Source organism: Suillus fuscotomentosus (assembly GCF_016647785.1).
Source record: "Suillus fuscotomentosus strain FC203 chromosome Unknown F5891scaffold_245, whole genome shotgun sequence".
Lineage (NCBI taxonomy): Eukaryota > Fungi > Basidiomycota > Agaricomycetes > Boletales > Suillaceae > Suillus > Suillus fuscotomentosus.
This window is the reverse complement of record NW_024539757.1, coordinates 12,567-29,521: the sequence shown is the minus strand read 5'-3', so window position 1 is coordinate 29,521 and position 16,955 is coordinate 12,567. Positions and strand designations below refer to the sequence as shown.

Sequence of the window (16,955 nt, the reverse complement as noted above, 5' to 3'; positions counted from 1 at the left end):
CGGGAAAGGAAAAGTGAGAGCTTTGTCAATGTCTGTTTCACAGCCACGATCAGAATAGAGGCAACGTACGATTGCCGTCGCCGAGAGGTTCTATTGGTTCCTGTGAAAACAGCATGGGCAACTTGGGTGAGACAACAGTGGGTAACAGGAGGACAGCGAATATCGTTTGCATGTAGAGGTGAAGGCCATCATCGGTCACTGCAGAACCAATCATGGGATTCACAGTGCGAGCATCATGGGCCGCGTTAGATCGCTCCAAATGCTACTGTTAAGTCACCACCAGGTAGAACAATGTAGCCGTTATTGTCGTATTGTCATGAAGATCCGTTTTGGATAGCGACCAATTCATGAAAAGTACAGGCTAGTACAGGTGGTCGCCATATACTAGTAGCACTGGAACGAAAGAACGAAAAAGGAGCAATGAGAAGTGGTAACAGGATGTGAGCTTGCGTCAGTGTTCTACCGTACGGCGTGCTGGAAAGAGTATATGTTATCCATGTATATATGGCTGATAGTGTCTTGAAACAAAACGGAAGAGCAACTTGGAGGTCAAAAGCATTACAAATGAGCAACACAGCATGATGGGATGGATACAATTGATACCGAGCTGGCGGCTACTCGTACTTTGACCAACATTACAGGTGGCTAAATATATCTCATCTCGCCTCAGTTTTGCATTTTCCAAGGACTTCAATTCACTTGCTCTGGGGTTTGAGCTTGCGAGAGATAAGAACTATCCATAGTGATACACTGGCGACTTCTGATTTCTACGGTTATGCCGTCATCCACGACCAGCCCATCACTGCGCCATCTATCATGATCATGTCAACTTGAAGGTTCCGAGAACATAGCCTACCTGATGGCCTGATATCTATAGCGACTCGTAGCATTATATAAAGTAGGTGGCTAGCGATGCTACCCGCACCGTCGTACATACCCAAGGTATCATTTTCGCCATGGCTTCAACAGACACTGGCATGCCGCTGGATGCCGCTGCCATCATGTCAACAGTTCTAGAAGGCATCTTATATGGCGAGTTGCAACGATTGTGTTCGTTTCATGCCCACCAAACTAGCATCTTTCAGGCTTTTCAGTTCTCATGTTTATAGGTACCATCTGGATATTCACCTATAAAAAACGCACGAGGGACGTCAACCGGCCAATCGCTGCGGTTGCCGTCTTTCTGTTTTTACTGAGTACTATGGTCAGGTCTTCGTCACTTGAATCTGATACCATCTACTGAAGACTTCCAAGCACATTGTCATAGACATTATTCAGCTCGAAGATGGATTGGTGAAGTATCGTAACACATTCCCAGGCGGCCCAGCGGCATTCTTCGCAGACTATACCCAGGAGATGTATGTGGTCAAGGCTGCGTTGAGTCTCATGCAAACTCTGCTTGCCGACGGGGTAGTGGTAGGATCAAAACTTCACCTTCCAACTTGAAACCCTCATAGCTTATATAAATTCCCTCTCTGACAAAAAGGTTTATCGATGTTACGTCGTTTGGCAATCTGTCCGGGTTGTGATTCTACCATGCATGGTGTGGTGTGCAGTTGCAGGTTTGGTTGCCATCATACTCAGAATGTGCGTGCTCTGACGTTCATTTGTTTCGAAGTGTGCGGGGGTTTTACAGTCTACGACCTTTCACTGGCTAGTGATGCCGACAGTGTCTTCACTGACCAGGCTGGACATTGGGTCACGGCGTTCATTATCTTGACTTTTACAACTAATTTGTCCAGTTCAGGTAAGTATATTCCTGCGTAAGCGCGATATCGAGACACTTGCGAACTTGAATATGTGCAGGATTGCTGGCATACCGGATTTGGACGATCGAACGGAATATCTCTACAGTTCACACCAGGAGAGGTATAAGGCCTATCGTGCGGGTGCTTGTGGATGCTGCTGTTTTATACTCTGCGATCAACTTGTCTGCGATGGTATGTTTTGCCCTTTCGAACAATGGCACATATGTCATAGGAAACTTCTTGGTAAGCGTCCACTATCAACACTTGATATAAGTTTCATTGAACGTCAATCAACTAGATCAGTCCGACCATCTCTATTTCGTTCTACATGGTGTTTATTCGCATCGCAATCAATGAAGATACTCAAAAATTCGTCTCGACTTTTTCTGGGACAGTTGAAACAGACCGAGGAATCCCGCTGCATTGTGCTATGCAGACTTTGCAGACTGTATTCAGGGAGAATAGCACATCCTCCCGGCTAAAATAGCAATTCATACAGCCTGATTTAAATCCCTTTCGTACTCTCTTGTTTCGGATGGTGGCTACGTCACTCTAAACCTCACGAGGAACGCCAAAATATCTTATTGTACTTTATTTTCTACTTGTCCGAATAGTGTTCGAGATAGATTATCTGCGGTAATAGGTGTTATAAACTTGCGGTCTAATTGCTCTTCAGCTACTCATCGAAGATCTGATGCCACGGAAATTGGCTCAAAGCTCTGGATCAGTCGTGTGTTGCTTCGGAGCACCGTCCGTCATGATGTTGTGGTAAGTCATTCAACTGCTCTCAAAGAAGGGTGCCCATGCGACAGTTTTCGAACTATGGGAGCCACTTTAATACTCTCAACTGACCCCTGAAGGTTGATCGAATTAAGTTGTCATATAATTATAAGTGGGAGGGTATCTGTATAAAAGTATACGTAGTTGGATGACTATGTTAATGGATGTGTCTCTACTTTCGAGCTACTACTATCACCCAAGGAAAATTTGGAATCATTCGGCCTGTGTATCAACGGCTGCAAAGGATGTTGCTGTAGTTTTCTTCGTTCTGTCTCGGTGGTTTCTCTATGGGCAGCCGAGGGGTAATGTTGATTGCTTTGACTGGTCGCGACGCGGATAAATATCATATAGAAAGTAATTGAGATGATCGGAACGATCTGGTTGATAAAAATCAGTGATTTGCGATGGCAGGTTTCAACAGCCAAATTACCAGGTCTCCCATCACATAGAGTCCATCGTTCCAGAGGCCAAAACATATTATTGAGGAGCCAAGTGCCGCAGAGTACAAAACTGCAGCATCTATAAGCACGCGCAATATAGGTACCTTCCGCTTCATAGTGCAGACTGCAGAAACCTTGCGCTCGATCGTCCAGATGCGATATGCCAGTAACCCTGGATAAATTCAGGTTGGTATTGGGTATCAACATCGCATTTACGCGGAAGTGTGCTCACCGGTACTCAACATATTAGTTGCAAGTGTGGAGGAAAGGAAAGCGGCGACCCAATGACCAATCTTGGCAGCGAAGAAATTTTCAACTTCGGCCATCGATGCTTGAGAAAAGTAGTAGACCGAACAAACGCCAGATGCTTTGAGACAACGTCAGAGTACACGACTTCCTGAGTGCGATTACGACCTAACCTGCAACGCCGCACCACATCATGCACGGTATGGCAATGACCCAGGCAGATTGCCAGACCACGTAACATCGATAAATCTTTTCCCCGAAAGACAGATTCTGTAAGCAGAAGAAGGTCTGAGAAGATTTGACGCACCACCACCCCGTCGCCAAGTAGAGTTTGCAAGGTATATATCGCATTCTTGATTACAAATGTAACTTGAGTGACGTCTGCAAAGAACGCCACTGGTCCGCCGGGGAACGTGTCCCGATACTTCACCAGTCCATGTTCGAGATGAATAATATCCACGACTATATGCTTTTGAGCTTTCAGTAGATGGTATTGGATGCATGCGGAAAGAAGCTAACCGCAGTGCTCAGCACGAACAGCAGGGTGGCAACCACAGCGATTGGCCGATTGACGTCCTGCACGTGTCGCTTATAGGTGAATGTCCAGATGGTACCCAGACACATGAGCACTGAGAATCCTGAAGAACGTTAGCGAGTCGGCTACTTGGCTATGGACGCGAAAACTCATTGTGATACATACCGTATAAAATGCCTTCCAGCACTGATGACATGATGGCAGCGGCATCCATCGGGATGCCAGCCAATGCAACCATGGTAAAACTGATATCTTGGGGTGTAAGACGGTGTAGGGTAGCTTCTCCAGCTCCATCTATATTATTATAATCAGAGAGTAGCTGATTGTAACAATGCATGCTGTAGAAATTGGTGAATTTTGGTTTCAGTTTGAATAAGGCTTGAATTGATCTTGGACCAGCGCTCGACATTGCATCGGTCAGATAACACCCCGTGACTTACTCCCTTGTGAACCTATTTCCTGTACAAGACATTTAGTTTCGAGACACAATACGTGGTGCTGGTTTTGAAGAATGACAATGACTTTCTCTGTTTCACGATGGCAATCAGAACAAGTTGAAGTGGTGGAGGATATAGTACCGCATCATTGTTCTGCTACCCCCCATACAATTAACAGTACATCGATCATAACAAAGGAAGTGATTCACGCCAAGTAATGGGTCTCGACCATCTTCATTCCATACACCTATGGTCTGTCTAATAGTCGGCTCGCCTTGTCACTATATAGTATCGTGCCGCGCTCCGCAACGTCCAGATGAACTGGAATAATTCCTTTTCAGTGCCTTGTTTCGTCCACATGTTGTGACGAATGTATCATTGGATTGCTGGGTGACCAGACGAGTACCCAGACCCACGGGAAACCAGGCCAGGGCTGAGGAAATCAGAGGGTACACAGGGAGTATGACAGTCGTCTCGCCAGGTTGCAATCGAGTGTTTTTGAAGGGCCAGTCTGCAATAAGGAATATGCGGCTTGGGGGTTGCCTGCAACATCTAACACGGTAGCCAAGTATGCACTGCTAGGTGCAAACTGGTTGTTTCCGGCGCTTGTCACGATCATACTTACCAGTGACTTCATGATGAGCTTCAGCGCCAGTACTCGCGATGGGCAGGTCTGTAGGTTCGATGTCGATGTATTAAATATTCAAATGTTTGTGTGTTTCGGAGCAGCGCGTTGGCGGCATTGGCCGTTCGAAACATTGAGCGGAGTGTAAACTCTGTTCAGAGTGCCGTTGGCTGCCGTCGTGCTCCAGATGGCCAATCAATCTGACATTCTGGCCGCCGAGGCCCCAGACCGCCAAGCCCCAACTGGCCCTAGACTTTGGCCCCAGATTGGCCAAATCCTGACTTTTGCCTCATGATTGAAATCCGACAAACCCCACGTAGTCCCTACATGCAGAGTAGTGACTTAGCACTTTTTATGCACGACCATGATCATTGGCGACATAAACCATGTGCATGAGGCTTGAACTTGAGTCCATCCGCACGGCCAATTTAGCAGCAGCTCGAAGGTTTGCCATAGCAACACTGAATATCGGAGCACCGTGACGGGGAAGAGGTATGTATAGTCCCTTCTTCCCATGAGAATTGTCATTTCTACTATCTAGTTGTTCATGTGCCCGTTATACAGCGTGATCGCTCCTAAGGCTATAAGTAGCCCGGTATAAACTTGCTCAGGTTGACCGTTATCGTTTGCACTTCCTCACAGCTCCCTCGTAATGCCGTCCACATTCACCAAGACTTTCGACACCCCTGCATACAAGGGGACTGTTACGATCCCTCTGGGCCTCTACATAAATGGAGAGTTCGTCGACCCTGTTGAGGGCGGCACAATCGAGTGAGTGTCTTCTTCGTGCGCTTGAGTGTCGATCTCATTCGTACAGTGTTGTCAATCCTGGTGCGAATTTTTTCGTCACGAATGGTTCATAGCTTATTTGTGCAGCAACGGGCAAGGTGGTCACGTCTATCGCAGCTGGGACAAAAGCCGATATAGACATTGCTGCGAAGGCAGCAAAGGAAGCTTACAAGACTTCATGGGGCCTGAAAGTTCCTGGAATTCAGCGCGGAAAGCTCATGTCGAAGCTCGCCGTTTTGATGGAGGAACATATTGCGGAGTTCGCTGCTCTTGATGCCCTTGCTAATGGTACGTACTTCTGTGTCACCGCTACTCTCGAGTTAACGGAGCAGCCCATACCTTACAGGGAAGGCTTACAATACCGCCTACGGTAAAGACAATAAAGGGGCGATTGCCGTCATGGAATACTATGCTGGCTGGGCTGACAAGATCAGCGGGAAGACTATCGAGGTCCGTTTTTCCTCTCTCTCTCTCACCAGTCAAACTCATTTCGCCCTAGACCAATGAGAAAAAACTCGCTTATACCAGACATGAACCCATCGGTGTTGTGGTAAGGATTCTTCTCTGAATAATATCTAAATGAGATCTCAGTTCATGCCTAGGGTCAAATTATTCCATGGAATGTTCCGAGTGAGTGATTCCAAGGAGCGTGCGGGACTACAGCTTACATTGATTAGTGTTCTCTCTTTCTCTCAAGGTCGCTCCTGCACTAGCTACCGGCAACACGATCGTCCTGAAGCCTTCTGAGATTACCCCGCTTTCTGCTCTTCTCTTCTGTACCCTGATCGAGCAGGCAGGTTTCCCTCCTGGTGTCATCAACATCGTGAACGGATATGGTTCAACAGCAGGGCAGGCAATCTCTGAGCACCCTCTTATCGAGAAAGTTGCATTCACTGGCAGCACTCTGACGGGACGGAAAATTATGGAGGCTGCTGCAAAGAGCAACCTGAAGTCTGTCACCCTTGAGCTTGGCGGAAAGAGCCCCAATGTCATCTTCGATGACGCCGACCTGGAGCAGGCAGTCAAGTGGGCTATTCACGGTATCTAGTATGTTGCCCCGTTCGCATGACTTATGCTAGGTCTCATCGTTTTTGTAGCTATAACCACGGTCAGAATTGTTCTGCAGGTTCTCGTATCTTTGTTCAAGAGGGCATATACGACAAGTTCTTGGACCAGTTCACAGAGCAAGCACGCGCGATCAAGGTTGGCGATCCTTTTTCACCTGACACGTACCAAGGGCCACAAGTGTCCAAGACTCAATTTGAGGTTCGTTTATCCAATGTCATTATAAAACACACTTTGACGACCATAAAGCGCATCATGGGATACATAACCTCCGGCCAGAACGATGGTGCTACAGTACACCTTGGCGGCAAGCAAGTTGGTCAAGAGGGATACTTCATCGAGCCAACAATTTTCACGGAGTGCCAGCCCAACATGAAAATCGTCAGAGAGGAGATATTTGGTCCCGTCGCGTGCGTCATAAAGTTCAAGACTGAAGATGGTGAGATTGCTCTTGTTGTACGATCATTGTATTCCTAACAATTTTTCAGAGGTCGTTGAACAGGCTAATGATACATCATACGGACTTGCCGCATCGGTGTTCACCAAAGATATCGACAGAGCAATCCGCGTTGCACACGCTCTTGAAGCAGGTACTGCATGGGTTCGTTGCTTCCTTATCTCATCTTGCGCGTCTGTTGTGTAATGACGCCTGGCAGATAAACTGCTCCAACCAAGCTGAAATATCGATGCCATTTGGAGGCTTCAAGCAGTCTGGAATTGGTCGTGACCTGAGCGAGTATGCTTTGGAAAAGTAAGCTCAAGTCCTTCAAAACGACACCGCACTAATAATACTCGGTTCAGCTATACGAACGTTAAAGCCGTTCATGTCAATATTGGATTGCGATTGTGATCGCTCAGGACTCTCGCATCTTGTATTATTAGTACGCATGTCATGGATGCATGCGCCAACCAAAGGTATACTGGAGAGAACTGATTTGATGTCTGGCCAGGGTTTGTCTTTGATATGCCTCGTAGCACAATGACAATGTAAGTAGGATAGGGAAAGGGATACTCTGCGACACACGGGCGGTTCATCGATACGAATTGCTATACCTTCTACCTTCCCACATCCAGTACCCAGCCATGCATACCAAGCAACATTTAGGTCATATCAACCACTCTCTTATGAAAGAATTTAGGGCCCGTTCTGGTCAGGGTAACGATAATGGTAGTTCTGCGAAGGCTGGTCTTCCTAAGAAGGTCATCGAGCAGGCCTTCGGGTCGCTCGATGCACTCAAGAAGTTCGATGCCACTACTGCTGGCATTCAAGGTTGGGGCTGGCTCGTAAGTTTCTCGTTTCATCACACATGACTGATGTAGTGGTAGTGCTCACGGCGCTTCACATTCAGGGTTTGAACCTCTCCATCAGGCACCTCTATATCACCAAGACCGTAAACCAGGACCCGCTTCTGATCTGTTGACATCCGAGAGCATGCTTTTACCTCTAGTATCTTCAAGTTAGGTTTGATTTATCATTCTTCGTTGGAGCGAGATGCTTTATTGATTATATCTGTAGTACCTGAATGCCATTCGGACCGTCATCAACTCTGAGGCTGAAGAGGGTCTTTCCTACAAGTTACCGAGGAGGGCAACGGAATAAAATGAAGGAAGAATGAATTCACGACGCGTCACTTGTCACAATTCGCTGTAGGACAAAGCTACGATAAGTTTGATTGGACCAAGGGTGATATCAGTCGCACGAACGGCCTGGAGAAATATGTGCTGGGCAGAGATAGGTATCACGAATCGGTAACGGCGACTTGCACTCCCCTGAAGTGTGCATTGGCTTCTCACCCAAGGGTGTGATGGTACCTTTTCAATAGAAGAAACGAAGGTCTGTCTAAAGGGTACCATCAAGTGGCTGAACGAACATAGGAGATACTACTTACTAATTACCAGAGCTGACGAAGTTTCCGAGGTCTTTTTACGTTATACTGCTGGTACCTTGTTCGCTACGGCCTTGGCGGCCGAGCATGATAACAGGTCGCTGCACACACATCGGGGTGAACGATATTTAAAAGAGGTTTATATGTTGTACAAAATGTGAAAACAATATTTGATATTTAAACTAACATAAAGATGGGTGCACGACTTCAAATTTTGGTGGTGTTTTGTGTGTCATCCAAAATATCAAATATTCACAACCATATTCCCACAGACAATATGTCAACAAATATAATAAATATAATCAGATTTTCCATGTCTGCTTCAATTTAAAGTTTGATTCTTACATAAAACTTTGGAGAAAACTTGAAGTTTTACCAAAGCTTGACATTTAAATCGAGTTTTAATGTCATGTCATCTGTAAAACTTCAAGTTTTCTCCAAAGTTTTACATGGAAATTGAACTTTAAGTTGAAGCAGACATGAAAAATCTGACTATATTTCTTATGTTTGTTGACGTATTGTCTGTGGGAATATGGTTGTGAATATTTGATATTTTGGATTACACACAAAACACCACCAAAATTTGAAGTCGTGCACCCATCTTTATGTTAGTTTAAATATTAAATATTGTCTTCACATTTTGTACAACATATAAACCTCTTTTAAATATCGTTCACCCCGATGTGACACTCGTTTGTCTCTTCCAGGCAGGTGTTCTGGCTGGCTTTGCTCCACACCAACGTAATCAAGGAACAACTGTCTTCCTCCTATGTGGTCTGACCAGGGAAGACCGTTCCCCAAGTGTCCCGCAAAGGCGATCAGGGATGACACAGATGAAACTTGAATATGACTGAGGAATGTTGCACAACGCCTGAGAGAGAGAATGCATCATGCATGCATGCAGCATCAAATATACCGACAGATGCCGGGCCGGGGAAGGGATACGTGATCGGAGATTGAATATGTTATCTCCAGACCCTGGCTGAAGTTCACGAGTGTCAGCCTGACCCAACTTGGATCCAATGTACCCCTTGATGATGCTACCCCCTGTATATATCAACTGCGTGACAACAGGAATAGAGCCAGGGGTCTTCGGCTCCGATATTCTACAACTTGGAACTTCACCAGAAGCTTCGAAGCCCTGTCTTCTCTACGTCTGGAAATTGGTGAAACGGTACCTCATTCATGTCATGCATCATCTACACGTTCGTGCCTGAGGCCTGAACTTCCGAAAGGGATACGTAGACTGTGACGGTCGTTGGGTTCAAAATGGTATGTGCTCCGAGCAGTTCTGAATCTTCTGATCAACACGTCGTACAGCAGACTTTCGAAAACGAATGTGAACGGCATGGCCAAGTAATTGACATTCGTCAACAATTCACCAACATGATACGCAACCATCACCGGTCACCATCCAGCCATTCCGATCTCAAAATCTCTTCTGGATGCACAGGATTGAGCACCAAGATCTGCCGATTGCTATTGCGGCCTATTGCATCGAAGATACTGTCAATTTTTTCATCTATGTAAGTTTGATGGCATCTTCAACATCAGTGATTCGTGTGTGAAGCAGATGCACATCGAATGTTGAACCGTCCATGTAACTATTTATGCACGTCACACGTTACTCTAGGTCTGAGTATGTATATGATGAAACGATCAGCGCTAAGCGCTCAGAATTGTGTATATGTACAGCTCCTGCCATCACTTGTCCCACCCCACGAATGGCAGTCGAAACCAAACCTCAAATACTTGTTGTGGAATCCTGGGCTGCACAAGAGCACAAAGGGGGGTCAGAGGAGCTGGGAGTTGAATACCCAGTCTCCAAGGACTCCGACCTTCCTTTGCTCCTGCAAGAGTTTCCAGAAGGTGGTCTTGCCGCTTGGTCCACTGCTTTTGGAGCGTAAGGAGACACGATTTTGATGGGATTGGCTCTTACTTGATCGGTTCAGGTTTCTCATAATGTTCTGCACTTGGGGGTGAGTGTTATGCCCTCTCATCGATGAGGAATTTTGCTGAATGTCAAAAGTTACACCGCTTCATTTGGTGTCTATGAAGGTATTGCTACACATAAACGTGAGGATAGAACTATGTTTGAACGGCTTGCGCTCCAGACTTCTATACTCGGCATTACCTCACAAATGAGACATCATTTGCTATTTCGTGAGTTCTACAGGCTTCTCTATCGTGACTATCCTCATGGTCGCTTGCAGATCCATCGGGAGCTTGACAGGGTTTTTAGGCAGCGCTGGGGGTATTATATCAGGCTCACTCTATGATCGAGGTTATTTGTGAGTGTAGATGCAAGTGTCTTGGGGACAGTGCTTAGCAGGCCTACCTAGTTATCATCTTGTCATTACCGGATCGCTTCTGCAGAGTTTCTCTCTTTTCATGTTGTCATTGGCGAAGCCACATCAGTACTTCCAGGTAGCGCCCTCCGGCTTTCTAACATTTCGTCTTCTGACATCTTAATAGATAATTCTTACTCAAGGCTTAGGCTCAGGTATCGCGGTAGGGTTGCTGCACGTCCCGGGCTTGGCTGTCGTCTCGCATCATTTCAGACAGAAACGCACGCTGGTGATGACATTCGTTACTTTGGGCTCATCGTCCGGTTCTCTCGTCTATCCGATTATGCTCAATAACCTCCTGAATGGACACCTTGGCTTTGCCAATGGCGTGCGTGCAAGTGCAGGGTTGACCAGTATGCTCCTTTTGATTGCATGCTTGTGTGTGCGAACCCGCCTTGATCCGCCGACGACCCCAGTGAACTATATTGCGACAGCTAGAAAATGCTTTCGTTATGTTCCGTTTCTTTTCGCGATATCAGGGTAAGACCTGCAATACGGCATCTTTCGAATCCCTTCCAATGATCATTCGTTATGCAGGGCGTTTATATTCAAGATTGGCTTTTACTACCCAACATATTTCCTCCAACTCGACTCTATCAAACACGGCATCAACATCACTTTTTCATTTTACACTGTGTGGTCTAGCACTATGCAAGTGATATCCTTACTAATGCCATCGTTAGCTTGCGATTTTAAATGCGTCCAGTTGTGCGGGACGAATTACATCAGGGTATATCGCAGCGTTTACAGGAGTACTAAACTTAACCATGATTGCGGCAATTTCGTGCGGATCGGTAATTCTGGGCATGATGGGATTGCGCACCCTGGCCAGCGTCGCTATTCTTGGTGCATTTTATGGCTATTTTTCAGGGGTGTGCAAGTATTTTTCTGTTTCACTACATGCTAGTAGTTGAAGTTGTTGATCGATAATGCAGATACCGCGATGGAGGGTCCACTCGTGGCTACCCTAGCACGCAACCCCTCCGAACTTGGGTGAGTGATAACTTGAGCTTCGGTGTGTGCGAATGATCTGATCTGGTCACAGCGGGTGGATGGGCATCTATTTCTTTCTCGATGGTGAGTATGATCAGATTTAATTCTATATTATTTTGAACTGGCACACATTCATTCTGCAGCATTCGGAAGTTTACTTGGTGGGTGCATTTGTAGCATTTCTTACTTCACCGTATATATGTTCATTTAGGACCACCTATATTTGGTGTTCTGCTCACATCGCATTTTTTCTGGTGGAAACCCGCTCTGTTCGCTGGGGTGAGTCGACTACGCTTACCGCTTCTCCACTTTGATCAAATAAATTATAGATCGCTTCACTGACTGGTGGCGCGATGTACGCTTTCATGCGGCTCGTTTATACCAGATTGCAGAAGAATGAATCCTAAGTGAGCGGCTTAGTCCTATCTACAGGGCAATATTCACATATATATGATACAATCAACAGACGATGACATGGTGACGCATGACATGCAGGAACGTTGTTTGTGATACGGATATAATGATATACAGATTATGCCGAAAGATAAAGGAGTACAAATAGATTCCAATTCTGCCAATGAAGACATGTATGTCTCACGACTGTGGTATTTGGTAGATAGATGCTTGAAGGAAATGGTTTATTGTCCTGTCACCACGTTCGGCTGCCAAGCCGTGGCAAAAACAAGGTACCAGCAGTGTGACGTAAAAAGACCTCAGAAACTAGTAGCTCAGCACACTCTTGACATATATTTATGTAATTATTTAATAGATGTGATTTGCTATACCATGCCAGATTTTGAAAGCACACCCTGCTCCTCTTTTTATCCTTTCCATGGTCTCCAATGGATTGAGTCAGTACCCCGCGCCAGTAGGTGGAGCGTCCCTCCTTCTGACATTCAAAGGTCCCAGAAACACCATCCTTATTATTGGCGGTGATGTCCTGGCCGCCTCTAGGGCATTTGCGGCACTCGAGGCAGGTATGCAAGTGATCATACTCGCTAGAGGGTCAGTATGTGACGAGCTGAGATGGAGAGCGGACCAACAGCAAGTAAACCTCACAGACTGGGACATGCTTCCCTCTGTGTCTACTTCCCCACTTCCCTCAGTTCCCGAAGAGTCCTTCTCTGCATTCCTCGCCGAAAACCCATCTATATCTCTTATCTGCATCACCATACACACGGCGGACACACCCGCACTTGCACGTATCTGTCATGCACATAACATCCCCGTGAACGTTACCGACCATCCTGCACTATGCGACTTCTCCTTTGCATCCACGCACCGTTTCGCTGACCCATCTACAGGCGGGCAGAGTGCGCTACAAGTGGGTGTGACAACCAATGGGGAGGGGTGCAGGCTCGCGGGGCGTGTTAGACGAGAGATTGTCAGCATGCTTCCAAAAGACATTGCCGGAGCTGTCAGACAGGTCGGAAAACTTCGACGTTTGGCTAAGAATACAGATGACGAGGTCGGAGAGTGTGAAGAAGGTGAGAACAGTAGTGTCACCACTCCTAACAGGCCCGTACCTGGTTGGAGAAGCAGTGCCACCGAAAGCAAAGACGAGTCCTCCCGCCGCCGCATGAAATGGGTTGCTCAGGTCAGCGAGTATTGGGCTATCACACGGTTGGCATCCATGTCAGAAGACGACATGAAGCTCATATTATCCGGCGACTCTTCCCAAACGACCTCACCATGCTCAGTTCAGGTTCCAAACGAGAATTCACTACATAACTTGACACTTTTACCGCCTCCAAAGAAAGGCCGTATTCTCCTCGTTGGTTCCGGCCCAGGACATCCCTCCCTTCTCACCATTGCAACTCATAATGCGCTTACGAAACACGCAGATCTTGTTCTCTCGGACAAGCTCGTTCCCGCTGCTGTACTGGCTCTCATACCTGAAACTGTCGAGGTGCGCATTGCACGCAAATTCCCTGGCAATGCCGAAGGCGCGCAGTCAGAGATGATGGACGCAGCTGTCGAAGCTGCTCGACGTGGCCTCACTGTCGTCAGAGTATGTCCGATTTTTCGTTTCTTTGACACTGACAATTATCTCGTCACACAGCTGAAACAAGGAGACCCAGTCGTCTACGGCCGTGCAGGGGAGGAAGTACTCTTCTTCCGAGCACACGGGTTCGAACCGCTCGTTGTCCCGGGCGTTTCGTCTGCACTTGCAGCGCCTATTTTCGCTGGAATCCCAGTCACGCAGCGTGGCGTTGCAGAAAGTGTCGTTGTGTGTACCGGAGTCGGGCGACAGGGCAAGGAGGTCAAGCTTCCTGGTTACGAACGCTCGCGGACTGTGCTCATCCTCATGGGCGTCGCCCGCATAGCGCAGGTTGTTGACGCTATGATTCGCAACGACAGCGACAGTGGGGAAGGCCTGCGGAATAGTGAAGGGAGACGAGAGGGGCATCCATACCCTCGGAACACGCCTATTGCCATTATCGAGCGCGGCTCGATGCCTGATCAACGGGTAGTCGCAAGTACCCTTGGAGATATATGTGAAGCGTTGGATGTTGCGGGAGAGCAAAGACCTCCGGGTATGATGGTTGTTGGATGGGCTGTATTGGCACTGCAAGGCGCTGGTGACACAAGTGTGTTGGAAGAGGGGGAGGAACGAGATGAAGAGAGGATAAGAAAGTGGTTAGGGGGATGCAGGTGGGTCATGCGAGAAGGAATCGATCAGGGCTGGGCGGAGGTATAGTTTAAGTTTATGGTTCGTGATTAACATCCATTCTTTGATCTGCAGGAATTTTTGTTAACATACGAGGAGTCGTGTAAGTTGTGTTTACCGGTATCTAAATTAGATGATAGTATCAAACTCCGGAGCTCAGCGCTCAAATATCGACTTGATTGTTGTGAGACGGCCCAGTCCTTCCGTAGAAACTCTTTTCGAAAGCCTGCCCAATAAATGATGCGTTGTATTCAATGCTCGGTGCAAGTGACACTGCTAAGGGATTAGGCTTACTGTACAGAGGAATGACTACTATAGCAGTCTCCGAGGCAGCTACCCGTCAACTAGTACTGGTCGGGTGCACACCTCGAATGCCAGGATAACGAGTTCACAAGATGAACCCAATTATTGTCTCAGACACGTACAGGCAACAAGATCAAGCGACTGAAATACTCGCGCATACCCTTCTTTGTGTCCATGCTTTGTCCGAATCCAAATCATAAGTTGACGTACATACTTCGTGATACAATATTTACAGTACTGGCTGCAGTTATCTACTACATCTTCCCCAAGAGTCCCTCTTCAATATTGTGAGAACGCCCCTTCCAAACTTTCTATAGTACACAGGCAACCATTTCCATGTATTTTCATCAGCTTTCTACACCGTTAGAAAAAGTTCAACATACGAACCATTTGTATAGTAGTAACACAGATGCAATCAATTATTTGTCTGCACTCCCTTGGAGGAGCGGAGGACACGCGAGGACGAGTTGGCTTGAAGACGCTGACGCTTGCGTGGAGGTATGTATTCATCGGCCGACTCATTGCTACTCTCGGAGGAGCTATCCTCCCGATAACTGTCCTCGTCCCCCTCTTTCTCCTGTGATTTGCCAGCATCGGAATACTCGTCCTTCACAGGATCAGTCTGCCGCTTTGGACGCCGAATCCTGATATACAGGCGCGGCTCGTCCGATACAGCCTGATTTTCTTCTGCTAGGCTTGGTGACTCCTCTTTCTCCGCCTTCGGCTCAACTTCCGGCGTGTTACCTTCGTCCTTCACAGGATCAGTCTGCGGCTTTGGACGCCGCATCCTGATATACAGGCGCGGCTCGTCCGATACAGCCTGATTTGCTTCTGCCAGGCTTGGTGACTCCTCTTTCTCCTCCTTCGGCTCGACTTCCGGCGTGTTACCTTCGTCCTTCACAGGATCAATCTGCGGCTTTGGACGCCGAATTCTGATATACAGGCGCGGCTCGTCCGATACAGCCTGATTTTCTTCTGCTAGGCTTGGTGACTCCTCTTTCTCCGCCTTTGGCTCAACTTCCGGCGTGTTACCTTCGTCCTTGACAGGATCAATCTGCGGCTTTGGACGCTGTATTCTGATATACAGACGCGGCCTGTCCGATACAGCCTGATTTTCTTCTGCTAGGTTTGGCGACCCCTCTTCCTCCTCCTTCGGCCCAACCTCCATTCGTGGCTTTTCGACTTGAGAGTGTCCTGGGTGGGAGCTCTCAGAAGAGCTGGAGCGCCGCTTCCTCTTCAAGTTGGCGAGGCGTTGCTGGAGCGAGGGAATGACAATATTGAATGAGGGCTTATGGGTTACGTTGGAGCCGACCTGCACGATGTCGGGCATTGTGATGAGTAGTAGTCTGAGGATAAGGGAGGTGTTTTTTTGTGAAGGAGGGTTCAGAGGAGAGAACTGGGTAGCTACCTTGTAAACATGCACCCTTTTGAGCGATTTAGAGCTGTGAATACACTAAGCGGTCAGTGTCTTGACCGACAGCGTGACTGTGGCGTTGGACTATGGGTAGCATTGATGACCACGTTTGTGAGGGCCCATGGATTGATCATGGTGGTAAGCGCTATCAAAGCGCTCGTGCAAGCAAACAATGACAACAAATTCGAATGTCCACTAGCCGTATGGCCCAACCAGATGGTCCAGAGCACGACCTGGAAGTGCAGCTAACAAATAGCAACTACACGAACAGATTATGAGCACTGTTTTTATGCTTAAAAACAAATATACTTCGTCGGCTGCTAAACGTCCTATAAGGTTGAAGGTCACCCGCACGAATACGATGCTGCATTATTCGACTCGGGGGAGTCAGCCATTTTTTGGGAGAACCTTTCCAATTCTGTTCTGTATGATATTCCGATGCCTCGTCATGATGCGTGTGGGATTTTTTCTGTGGACTTCAGCGTGAAGTCAAAGATAGTACCAGGACTTACATTGTATTATTATCAATAAAACTTCTATTTCGACCTCGAACTGAAAAACTCAAAGTGTTGGCTTCTTGGATGCAAATATAAGTGCTATGATAATCAGCAACGGCGACCCAGAGATGATAGTACACCCCAGCTTGAGAAATGAATGTATTCAATATAGTCGAGG

At 47.2% G+C, this 16,955-nt stretch overlaps 7 protein-coding genes across 7 annotated transcripts; 5 read left to right on the top strand and 2 right to left on the bottom strand.

Annotated features, from left to right (window-relative positions):
* The first annotated feature begins 676 nt into the window (after window positions 1–676).
* Window positions 677–2,413, top strand: F5891DRAFT_281125 (uncharacterized protein). Its single transcript, XM_041371195.1, has 7 exons — window positions 677–1,032; window positions 1,086–1,204; window positions 1,255–1,416; window positions 1,487–1,562; window positions 1,619–1,747; window positions 1,807–1,991; window positions 2,047–2,413. The coding sequence occupies exons 1-7, from the start codon at window positions 957–959 to the stop codon at window positions 2,233–2,235; spliced, it is 936 nt and encodes a 311-aa protein (XP_041216687.1). The 5' UTR covers window positions 677–956; the 3' UTR covers window positions 2,236–2,413.
* A 267-nt stretch (window positions 2,414–2,680) lies between these two features.
* On the bottom strand, window positions 2,681–3,987 carry F5891DRAFT_967926 (uncharacterized protein; the record flags this gene model as incomplete). Its single annotated transcript, XM_041376284.1, has 7 exons — window positions 2,681–2,905; window positions 2,959–3,140; window positions 3,201–3,335; window positions 3,388–3,463; window positions 3,522–3,683; window positions 3,734–3,852; window positions 3,915–3,987. 7 exons carry the CDS (start codon window positions 3,985–3,987, stop codon window positions 2,681–2,683), a joined length of 972 nt encoding a protein of 323 aa, XP_041216686.1.
* Window positions 3,988–5,463: 1,476 nt separating this feature from the next.
* Window positions 5,464–7,515, top strand: F5891DRAFT_967944 (aldehyde dehydrogenase domain-containing protein; the record flags this gene model as incomplete). The annotated part of the gene is made up of 12 exons (XM_041376287.1): window positions 5,464–5,582; window positions 5,629–5,642; window positions 5,688–5,888; window positions 5,947–6,050; window positions 6,100–6,150; window positions 6,203–6,230; window positions 6,278–6,647; window positions 6,698–6,866; window positions 6,915–7,104; window positions 7,154–7,266; window positions 7,322–7,416; window positions 7,467–7,515. The coding sequence occupies 12 exons, from the start codon at window positions 5,464–5,466 to the stop codon at window positions 7,513–7,515; spliced, it is 1,503 nt and encodes a 500-aa protein (XP_041216685.1).
* Window positions 7,516–7,769: 254 nt separating this feature from the next.
* On the top strand, window positions 7,770–8,077 carry F5891DRAFT_912052 (uncharacterized protein; the record flags this gene model as incomplete). Its single annotated transcript, XM_041373642.1, has 2 exons — window positions 7,770–7,949; window positions 8,015–8,077. Coding segments are annotated over 2 exons (243 nt in total), but the record flags the coding sequence as incomplete, so codon positions are not given.
* Window positions 8,078–10,215: 2,138 nt separating this feature from the next.
* F5891DRAFT_280981 (major facilitator superfamily domain-containing protein) lies at window positions 10,216–12,544 on the top strand. The gene is made up of 14 exons (XM_041371194.1): window positions 10,216–10,530; window positions 10,581–10,609; window positions 10,666–10,714; window positions 10,765–10,842; window positions 10,894–10,978; window positions 11,027–11,379; window positions 11,437–11,533; window positions 11,583–11,775; window positions 11,835–11,892; window positions 11,945–11,976; window positions 12,036–12,053; window positions 12,104–12,171; window positions 12,222–12,299; window positions 12,359–12,544. The coding sequence occupies exons 1-13, from the start codon at window positions 10,514–10,516 to the stop codon at window positions 12,297–12,299; spliced, it is 1,155 nt and encodes a 384-aa protein (XP_041216683.1). The 5' UTR covers window positions 10,216–10,513; the 3' UTR covers window positions 12,359–12,544.
* Window positions 12,545–12,680: 136 nt separating this feature from the next.
* On the top strand, window positions 12,681–14,754 carry F5891DRAFT_1081434 (uroporphyrin-III C-methyltransferase). The gene is made up of 2 exons (XM_041363434.1): window positions 12,681–13,903; window positions 13,955–14,754. The coding sequence occupies exons 1-2, from the start codon at window positions 12,725–12,727 to the stop codon at window positions 14,591–14,593; spliced, it is 1,818 nt and encodes a 605-aa protein (XP_041216682.1). The 5' UTR covers window positions 12,681–12,724; the 3' UTR covers window positions 14,594–14,754.
* Window positions 14,755–15,272: 518 nt separating this feature from the next.
* On the bottom strand, window positions 15,273–16,560 carry F5891DRAFT_280951 (uncharacterized protein). Its single transcript, XM_041371193.1, has 2 exons — window positions 16,275–16,560; window positions 15,273–16,212 (listed from the first exon to the last, which is right to left on the bottom strand). The coding sequence occupies exons 1-2, from the start codon at window positions 16,283–16,285 to the stop codon at window positions 15,282–15,284; spliced, it is 942 nt and encodes a 313-aa protein (XP_041216681.1). The 5' UTR covers window positions 16,286–16,560; the 3' UTR covers window positions 15,273–15,281.
* Between the last annotated feature and the right edge of the window lie 395 nt (window positions 16,561–16,955).